The following is a 10589-nucleotide window of genomic DNA, read 5'->3' on the forward strand; positions in this document are numbered from 1 at the left end:
ACATTTATCTTGTACTAATTAAATCCTGAGTATTACAGATTAGAAGCAGATGAGACAAAAATATGTTTTTCGTTAAATCCCTTGCTACCAACCTGCTCCTCCACAGTCCACAGCTGGTTAAAAGTGTCAGGCTTATTTGGTTGGCAAATCCTCCCTCTGATCATCTGTCGAAAACACACAGTTGACAAGCATGTTGAAAGACTGACGAGACTAAATGAACGCACTCGCCATCATCTGAAAGGAACTGCCTGGAAATTTGAATCCGTCAATTTGAGGAAGAAAGGATGGTTGTTGCTGGGAGGAAAACAGCAACTCCTCCTTGACTGACACACGGCTGGATTCAAGATGGCGTCGTCTGGGAGAAGGCAAATGTGCTTGTGCGATATGAACAGAAAGAACAACACAGTCCTGAGTTGTTTAGTTTCAGAAAAACAGATTTTACCTTCTAATCAAAACAATCGTTTAAAAGTGGATTTAAACGGATCCAATCGTCGGGAAAATGACACGCAGACTCAGGAGGAGTAAAAAGTGAGGTACAATCACATAGATGGAAGAAGCCTTGTTCCCGTTTCCATAGAAACCAGCTTTTTGTCCTCAACACTTTCCTCTACAAGGGAGCAGAACGACGGTGGAAAACGGTAATAACTTGAAGATTTGAGGGTGAAGCTCCAGCTACAGTAAGACGCTGCTGCCTCTATCTGCACTAATGATGCAGCTCTGATGGCAGCCGTGGTTAGATGTTCTCCAGAATGCTAAAGCAACACCACTGAGACGTACCTGCGCCTGTCTGCCGCTCTCCGGGCCATCGCTCGTGGGAAGAGAAGAGTACATGGTGGAGCTTTCGCCTTCCTTCTTTGGCTCAACGGGACTTTTTGGTCTAAGGGACAAACCTGTGGGGCCGTGCTTCGTTGTTAAACTTTATCCCAGAACTGAATATTGAGATTATTTAACTCCAAATTTCCTGCTTGCCTTTATCAAAGATTAACTTCAGCTGTCGAGTTTTTCGTTTGTCGCAGAACTCTCTCTCGAAGTCCCCGAGACCTGAGGTGTACTGCTCCCAGGCGATGTCGGGGAGCTGCACCACGCGCTGGAGACACGGCAAGCCCAAATTCACCTGAGGGTCACACCGATGAACGGAGAAAGCATCAGTGGCTGAAAACACAGCTTCTGCCTCAGTAAGAGGCGACAGAGAGACCTGCTTTCAGCACGTTCGTTACCTGTTTCTGCAGCTGCTCCACAAAGCCGATGGGGTTGGCGAGCGCCGCTCTCTGGTGGCCTGCCAGCGTCTCCAGGTCAAGAAGGGCCTGCGTTCGCTGGGCCTCCAGAACAACGATGGTCTGCAGCAGTCTCTGATAACTGAAGCAGAGGAAAGCGTGGGTTATACAGGTTACATTATTTAACCCGACACTCACAATGTAGCAGAGCATAAAACTTTTAGACCACAGCTCATGCATGATTCAACAGTGGTGCTAAAAAAAATGTTCAGAACGTCATTTTCTGTCAAGTTCTGCAGAACTGGTGAGACGAATTGGCCACAACTGTGAGCATTTTGGTGAGTTTGTACAAAATAGTGAACCTGCATGACAAACATGATGCTTTTGCAGCACTTGAGGAGCCTTCAGCACTGACAGTCTGACCTTTCCACTCACAATCTCTGGGGTAACGGAAGAACTGCAAACCGGCCCGTCAGTGACTAAGTGCTGTAGTGACTTACAGCGTGAGCAGAGCTGAGGCAAATCGACAGGAACGTGACAGCCAGCTAGAAGCTAATGCAGTTGGGGGGGGGGGGGGGGGGGTGGTGTCAGTCACTCCTGATGCAACATGAATCAAAATCAATGCAAAAGGGAACAATTTATTTAACGCCTTATAAGAGTTTAAGGTCCTGTAAGCAAGAAGCTCTGATGGGTCAAGGATGTTTAACGTCTGGCACCAGAATTATGTAAAAAAGCAAGTGAGCGTCCTTCAGTGAGCCCATGATCTGTTTGGATAGAAGGTCTGGGCTTTGCTCCTGAGCGCTTTGGGCTCTCTTCTGTTGTCCAGGAGCAAATCTGGTGTTTTGTTGCCACCTACTGGTCCAGAATCCTGATCACCAGCTGAAAACCAGGCCAGGACACTAATGTGGCTAATTCTATGCCTGATACGCAGTTAAATAATATTATAGTAATAAAGACTAATCTGTGTAATTTATCTGGTGTAACATGTCAGATTGGGTCATGATAAAAATGACACTGGGCTGAATCTCAGCCACACAATCAAACCTGGATCCGAGACCATTTCAGAGAATCTAAGTTGTTTACCAGTCTAAAGATGGAGATAAGATACTCTTCTGGAGCTTATGTATTATTTTTCTCTCGCAATTTAGCTCAAAATGCTCTTCACACACCGATGGCAACCGATAAATATGTTTTGCCAAATGAGCAACAATTTTTAATGGTCTCTGAAAAATACAACCCTAGAAAAACCTCGTCCAATCGTTATGAACGTCCCATTCTTAGTGATTGGATCCTGATTCACTCATTAAAACTACCATGGGACTGTCCCTCCCACTCCGCTCCTACCCAGATCACATGTTCTCGGTTTGGAGCTAAACAGGAAGCACAACCAGAGCCAGGCTAGCTATAGTAGCTAGCATACTAAATTACGTGGGTTAGCGGAAGTATCGAAGGGTGTTTCCAGCCTAATAAGCCCAGTGCTCCCCGCTGGATCTCTCATCAGGTTCCAGAAGATTTCTCTCTTAAACTTTGAGTGGGGACAGAGCCCAGAGAGCTCCTGACCTGCACCGGTCAACGAGGAGTCCGTCAGAAGCCTGGACGCTCCGTGGCTGTTACGTATGAGTTATGATTGAAAAGGGGCGACAAGGGGTCAAAAAGGTAAGATAACGTTATGTTGCTATGGTAACAGTTGCTTCCGGCGTGGTGCCATTTTCTGCAACCATCAGATTCTCTGATTCTAGGGGAGCTGGAGTTTGTTTTTTTAAATATAGCTTGCTTTAACTGCTTTTTCCAGGAAGGTCTACTCCACCTAGTGGAAAAGACAAAAAAAGAGGGCCTCAGCTGGGTTAGCTCCCATCCCTAACAACTTCATTTTTAAAACAGAATCTCCTCTTCCTAAGACCTAAACAAAAACACACACAAGTAATCACAAAATCCAATTTCCTCAGGCTGACCACTGGCAGCTCATTTTAAACAAATTGAAAAGTAATATATATTTTATGTTTGTAAATTACTCAATAAACTAAAAATAATTGGTGTCACTAAGCACCGATAAAGAGTGGGTCAGGCCGACAAACAAGCTTCAGTCCCAATTTTGGTGTTTCACACAATAAAAAATACAATTTAGAGTTTTGTTTTCATTATAGTTGCAAATCTAGTGTAGATTTAAGGTAGATTACTCGACGATTTACCTGTCAGACAGGTTTAAGCTTCATATAAATGAAATGCTGATTTTAAACTATGCAGCATTTGAGGCTTTTAAATGATCAGAGATGTTTTAGGAGAGAAGATAGCACCTCTGATTCATTCATCACCATGAAGTATTCACACAAACGTGAGAGCTACATCAAAAACTGATTAACAGAGTCCCCAGAGAGCTCACACATACTCTTTGTCGTGTTTAAGAGCCAGGTGGTCTGACTCAAAGTAATACACGTCAGGCTCCTCCCTTTCCTCCTCCTCCTCCTCTTCTGCTGCCCGGCTCCGTGTCAGCTCCTTGCTGCTCTCTGTTTCCTTGTCCTCCATAAAGCCATCACCCTTATCGCCCGCCCTGTGATCAGGATTCACAGAAAGTGGCTCCTGGCTGGAGGAGCCAACCGATTCTGTGCAAACAGGGTCCTCTGCCTTGGGACAGTCCTCCTCCACCTCTCCTCCTTCCCTTAAAGGTCCATTGTCAGTCAGAGGAGAGTTGGCTTTGGAGGGGGACGCTTTGCCAGCAGATGCAACTCTCCGAGGTGAAGTCCGGAGGGTGTATCTGTGTTCATAGAGCTCTGTGAAAGGGGACATGCTGGATATTGAAGGGTTGCACCCTGACTCTGTGGGGGAGGGGGGTGTGGTTTCTCCTGAGTAGCTGTTGATTGAACTACAGTTTAAGTTCATGGTGGAGGAGGTGGAGGACGAAGCATCCTGAACTGGTGAGGGTGGCCGACCATTGGTATCGCCATCGCTCAACGTCACCTGCTCCTCGTGGGCCAGACACAAAGTATCACCTACTACATCGACCTCCACGTCCTCCACCTCCTGCTCTTTGGCCACTATCAAGTCAGGAATGGAGTCCTCTGGAGCCTCCAAAAGCGTGGGCGCTGCTGAGGTTGAAGATTCCCCTGAGCCAGAGGTCTCCCTTTGCTCAGGGGCAGAGTTTGTAAAAGGCACAGAGGGGTCGGGGGATGAGGGAGCCCCCATCTGACTGCCGTTCAGCAGCGACGGGGCGTTAGCGGCAGAGGCGGGGTTACCACTAGGCTGTTCAGTCAGTGTGCCAGATTCATCCGCACCAGTGTCTTTGAGTCCGTTAGAAGCCTTATAAACCACCTCATCACACTCCGTGTGACCATCCTCCTCCCCCTTCCGTCCAATCACCTCACCTTCCTGCCTACATAGGACGGGGGAGGCCGGTGCTGCGTTAGTAGAATTGTGGCTGGGTAATTCTTCACAAAAGATATCCTTACAAGGCTCCGGGACAGACGCTGGACTTTCAGGTTTAAAAAGCCCATGGTCCTCTTTCTGTCCCAGAGACTCCCCAAAGCGAGAAGACCGCTTGGCCCTCTTGATCTGAGGGGAGGTATCCTGCAGCGCTTTCACTGGGTCAGAGTTCTCATAATTCTCCTGGCTGATGTCTTTTTCTAAACAGGATGCCCCTCGCTTCCTGGAAATGGTTGATTGATCTGCATCACCTGGAGAAACAATGGTGTCTGTTACGTTTCTGTGCATCCAGTCCTGCTGCTGACTGTCCTGAAAGCGAGACTCCTGTGGGTTTGTGCCCTGCGTAACGTCACACTTTGACTCCTGATCAGAGTCGTCATTTGAGTTCTTGATGGCATCCTGCTTGATGCCTTGTTTGACATCATTTGACTTCTGCTTCGACTCGTGCTTGACATCCGGTTTTGGTTCCTGCTTGGTATCGTGCCTCGACTCCTGCTTCTTCTTGGGCGAGCGTGCCCTGGGTAGCGGAGGCACCGAGGTCTCCTCTGGCTGGGCGATGCTGCGGTTCCTGAGGGTTCGACCACAAAAATTCTCATCCAATCCATTGAGCCCCACTGATGACCTTGTGACACGCGAGGAACGGGACGCGGCCATACTACGGTGGGTGCCTACAGCCTCCTCATCCTGTTGCGCTCTCCTCTGCAGCAGAACGTGGGCACCTGGGAGACACAAGCAGAGGAGGTGTCTTTACTAAGCCAGTAACAAAGCTGAAAGCCACCGACATGCCTTGCTCAGCAGTTACACTGCAGAAATAACATCACAGGGAGATATTTTGATCACATCCTATGGCACGTCTGGTTAAGAATTAATGTGGCATGTCAAACAAAAGTGTGCCTTTGTTGAGTAAATGCTTGGGTCATTTCTCAGACACCAGAGGGGTATTGATTTATATTATTGTCGTAACTAAGCAACAGCTTATGTCCAAAGACAAATCTACTCGTCTTAAACTAGGTCTGTGAAGCGGGAATGTCTAGAAGAAAGCTTTCATCCAACCTAACTGACCCAAAAAGTACATTTGGTCAATAAAATACCCCAGGACACCACAGCGGGGGGTTTCAAAACAATAAAATAACTGCCTGCAAGTATAAAAATGTCAGGAGGGAGATAGATTTTCCCATTTCCACCGGGTCAGCACAGACATTTTTCCCCCATGAAGATGTGCTTTCTGCTACAGCGAGGGCATATTTACAACCTTCCTAAGAGATTAATGTCTGTGGTCAAACAAATATGGCCGATGTCCACAGAAAAGGTTCACTGTGATTCAAAAATTATAAACTAAGAATGAAAATGAGCCTTCTGACACGATTAAAGCAACAACAAAGCCTTAAAATGCTCAGAGCCTCCGCATCAATGTGGACTTGAGTGGATCGGGACACACTACGCACTCGCACCCCTGGCCGGGATCACGCAACTGAAGGGCACAAGTGTGGAAGTATGGGTTCTGGGCCATAGACATCAGCTGGAGGAGAAAGTGGCAGGATTTTCTTATTACTTGATATTTGGACATCTCGCCTCTGATTGGATAACATCAACACGACTACCACTGACTGTTTGCTCTGCAATGAGGATGTTTTATCTCCACAAATAGCGCAAGCCTGGAGGAGCTTCTGCTGTGTGGTGGAGTTGCTAATGCTACTAGCTGAGACATTCTCTGCTGTTACCTAGACGCTAAACCAACAACAGCCTTCTCCGTCGTGAGTCGAGATGGGTGAGTCCATGAATGTTAAGTGACGGTGTGACGTAGATCTGTCAGGATTTTCTGACCCGAGCGTTCCTCTGTCTATTTTCTATCAGAAGCTAATACAGGAGATAGGTGTAGGAGACTATTTTCACATTCAGCCTGCATGAAAAACTCAGTGACTGATTATTTTCAAAAATAATAAGTAAAACATTTTTCCTCAGAGAACCTGTTCTTAAGGTTAATAGAAAAAAAGTTATTTGGAGATTCATTTGTGTATAAAGGTGCTTTTGTGCCTCAGATAAATTCATTAAAGAGCAAGTCACCCCCAAATAAACTTTTTTTCTGTTAAACTATATAAATGCATGTCTAATCATGTTGCAGACACGTATAGTCAAGTTTTGCTCTTTAGTCCACTTTAGTTAAAATTTTAATTTTCTGCCTAAAACTGTCAGTGTTGTGCCGTTGTCAGGTAAAAACTCTGCGCTGCATTTGAATTTAAATCTGCCATCGCTATTGGCTACGAGGTACCCTAGAACGTTAGCTGGTACCATATGATGTCACAATGTGTGTAATTGTCAGCGCCTCCGCCCTCTCGGTCTGCTAGGCAACAGCATTTGTTGCATTTTTCAAACAGGAAGTGGGAGTGGAGTAAAACTCTGGTAGGGGTGACTTGCTTTTTAAAGAAAAATGTTGTGATCTTATATTAATCTCCCCTGATTATACACTAATTTTTCTCCATCAAGTGACAGCATCCTCTGGATTGTGGTCCATGAAATAAATCTCACACAGAAGGACAATAAAGTGGCTTCTAGTAGGGGAAGAGCTCACTGGACGTACTTTCTCCGAAGTGGAGACATAATCTTCTACTGCATAGAAAAGACATACGGGTTCAACTGGCCTTTCAGATTTTACATTACTACCCAGTCCATCAATCTCAGGGCCAGGTTGTGTCTAACTCATTTTAAAGCTCCCTTTCCCCCTTCTGCACCATGCTTGCACAGCAATATTAAGGCCAGAGGCTACCCTGGCTACAAATTCATTTTGATTTGATTTTTACAAGAAGCTCCTACAATAGCAAGACCTGGAACAAGAATTTCCATATGCACGTATTACTCACACGCCACTAAACTCTCCAGCTGACAAAGCTAATGAGATCTGTTGAAGCAGAGAGGAGGAAAAAGTAGAGAATGAAACTAGAAAACAGAAGGACAGCAGCAGGGGGCTGGTTATTCAGACAGTGCGCTCATCCTTAAGACCACAAAACTAATTAGGACGAGGCACCTGACCCATTCTAAAAACATGGAGAAATACCACATAAAAACAAATAAAGATGATTTAGGTTAACTGGCACAGCCTCAATAGTTTATGCCGTTTCTTTACCCATGTAAGAGTTATTTTTGCACTCTAAACCCGCAGGACTAAAGTTAGAGCTCAAACTAATGTTAAACATGCCTGACAAGAGGAGTAATGACCAGAAAGTCATAAAATAATCAATTTCCCTCTGGGATTAATAAAGTATTTTGAACTTAATTGAAAACCATGAGAGCAAAAGGCTTGCATACTTCAGTCCACAGCGTTGCTTAGAAGGATCCTGATAAACGTCTTCTGGATCCCAAACTTAAATCGAAAAATGTCCGTCTGACCTACAGAACGTAACCAAAAATACTCAAGTTTCTTCAAAAGCTTTTGCTTCAGGTAAGCCTTTCAAAACCTGAAATGCAACAAATCTACAGCTGAATAAGAACAGGAAATGTTCCTGATACAAAATAAAAACAGGCATCAACAAATCTGTAGCTGAACTTGTAACTCAAGTCTGCACCAACTAACCCAAAATGACATGGGAAAACAAGAATACGCAGCTTAAATCCCAAAAAAAAAGTCAGTTACCACACAAACCAGCAGCTACATGTGTGATCTCTTACTCTGCTGTTGACAGGGCTGTTACGTCCCTCTGAACACGTTTAAAAATCTTTAAATTGCTTTTGATCTTTTTGGTGAGATCTCAGTCTTAATTACAGAATAACCACAGATAAGCACAAGGTCTTAGATGATCAAAACACAGGAAATGGTTAGTTAAAACTTATTTTAAGGCGTCAAGAGCAGAATTAAATGACCTAAAAGACTCGTGAGTCTGTAATAACCAGACTTCCTGTTTAAGTGTCAGGTTCTGGTAACACGTGTTGATCTGAACTCATCACCATCACAAATTAGCTCTAAACAATTAATACTTTATAGAAAATTAACGTAACGTGATGTATGAGATGTTGATGCTGCTAGCCCCCGCTATATTCAACACACCTCAAAAGCAAAGTGTGAATATTAGTGGACAAACCAGTTGAGTTTGAGGGATAAAATCGTGTTTAAGTGGCGTCGTGGTGCACTTGTTTATCACCGCAGCCTTTAAAGTTTAACATTTCCATGAAGGGCCTGCTGGCAACTACAAATCCGCGAAATAGTGATGGCATACGTACCGATGTGAATCGCTCAAATCCCCAACATCCCAGCTAATCAGATAAGTTGGAGACATGAAGGATGCTGTCCAACTAATGAAACTAGACGGCGATGCAACAGCACATGCTGCCGGTTAACACTAGTCTGTAGCAGGTAAACTAAAAGATTCAAACTCCAGACTCGGGGGTTTACGGAAAGCCACACACGACTGGTTTCCTGGGAGCTGAGCAAAAAAGCTAAGCGTTAGCACGGTCCAACTTCCAAAGAAAACCTCACTTCATCTAGCGTGTAGCTCATGGGCTAGCGTTAGCGAACTAACTTACCGATAGCTCTCGTGGGGAGTTGCAGATAAAACATTTACTCGTGAGAAGCCAAAACACGGTTATTAGCATCAAATATCTTTAATAGCACCCCCCACATGCCCCGTGGTTCTAAGCGCTGAAATAAACTGAGGTATAAATTTTCTGTTATGCTCGACAAGTTAGCCTAGCAGGCTAACACGATGCTGAAGTTGGTTTTTGAAATGTAGCTTCCGATTTGTCACCTGGGAAAACAATGCTAAAGCTGTTCCTAACACTTTATAATACTTACACTAGACTAAAGTTGACCTCATAATAACAGATCCAGTGCACAATCCACAAACTGGCCCAGCCAGGACTGGATTAATTACCACTAAATATAAATTAATCACAGTGCAATTTGTGAAACATCTAGTTGTAAATCAAAAACAAACAATAGTTCACAAACTGCATTAAAAACGTACTTGGCATATAATAGTCCAATCTAGATTTGGTATCCCTACGAATTAAATGTTGAACTACGCTCCAACTAAAACAGTGGAACAACCCTGTAACCAAAAATCAACTCGAAAGCTAACTTCAACTCCCTTAGGCTAACGTTAGCCGTTTCTTCTCAGCTAGTTATCCTGCAGAGAAGAACCGCGTCTAATTTACATTTACTGTCACTGATCACATGCTAGCTAGCCCAACAACTCGTAAGCGCACGATTTGGACGGGTAACATACCGACGAACGAAAGTGCCACAAACAGCGTGCTTCGCCGGGCTTTAAATATCTGCTGGAAGTACCATGATTAGCAGCTAGCTGATTGTTCCGCGCACAACTTTGCTGAGCTGTTGGTGTGCAGCTGAGAATTGTGACCACACGCATTTCTGGTGTGCAAATGAAATAAACCCAAGTTTTGATATTATTTCTATTACAAGCACCCAAAAGGAGGACCGTTTATAAACTGCGGTTTAAAGCTCGAGAATTACACATACCTCACTTCCGTACATTTGCTGCACGTTCGGCCGCAGCCATGTTTTCAAACCACTCAGGGCAGCAGTCCGGGGTGTGAGCCGACTCAGCCGCTCTTTCCAAAAACTACACCATCCTTTTCCCACATTTTTGACCTCAGCTAACACTTTAGACGTGGCTTTCCTGGTTCATATACCTTTATAAGACATATTACATTTTGGATTTCAGGTATGGTGCATAAACTTAGAAGCACAGCGGATTTTCATCAAGTTTTAATAGTCAGCCAGCAAATTAATTCTTCAGGATAGACCTCATCTAAATGCAAAAACCTTGGATTACAGCATTCAGGAGATCGATCAGCCAGCACGTGAAGCAACACCATGCCCATACACTAAAAAATAATGCCTATAATTCATTAGATTACTGATAATGCTCATTAGACTACAAGATGGTTTATATATCTGTACAATTCAGTGAGTAGCTTTGCATTTACATGCAGTTACATGTGACA

At 44.4% G+C, this 10589-nt stretch overlaps 1 protein-coding gene across 4 annotated transcripts in view; it reads right to left on the minus strand.

Moving 5' to 3' along the window:
- Positions 1-10216, minus strand: part of zzz3 (zinc finger, ZZ-type containing 3) — a 15605-nt gene extending 5389 nt beyond the window's left edge. Inside the window, exons 1-6 of one of the 4 annotated variants that reach the window (XM_015956177.3) lie at positions 10102-10216; positions 3601-5350; positions 1218-1356; positions 970-1114; positions 778-890; positions 93-164 (exon numbers count right to left, since the gene is read on the minus strand). In XM_015956177.3, coding sequence (XP_015811663.1) covers positions 93-164; positions 778-890; positions 970-1114; positions 1218-1356; positions 3601-5285 — 2154 coding nt within the window. In that variant the 5' untranslated portion in view covers positions 5286-5350; positions 10102-10216. Of the gene's footprint in view, positions 1-92; positions 165-777; positions 891-969; positions 1115-1217; positions 1357-3600; positions 5351-8843; positions 8975-9146; positions 9266-9847; positions 9967-10101 lie in introns of those variants that run through there. The other 3 variants (XM_015956179.3, XM_054746879.2, XM_015956178.3) reach the window with 3 other exon arrangements.
- Positions 10217-10589: the final 373 nt, after the last annotated feature.

This window comes from Nothobranchius furzeri, chromosome 11 (genome assembly GCF_043380555.1).
Source record: "Nothobranchius furzeri strain GRZ-AD chromosome 11, NfurGRZ-RIMD1, whole genome shotgun sequence".
In the NCBI taxonomy this organism is placed as follows: domain Eukaryota; kingdom Metazoa; phylum Chordata; class Actinopteri; order Cyprinodontiformes; family Nothobranchiidae; genus Nothobranchius; species Nothobranchius furzeri.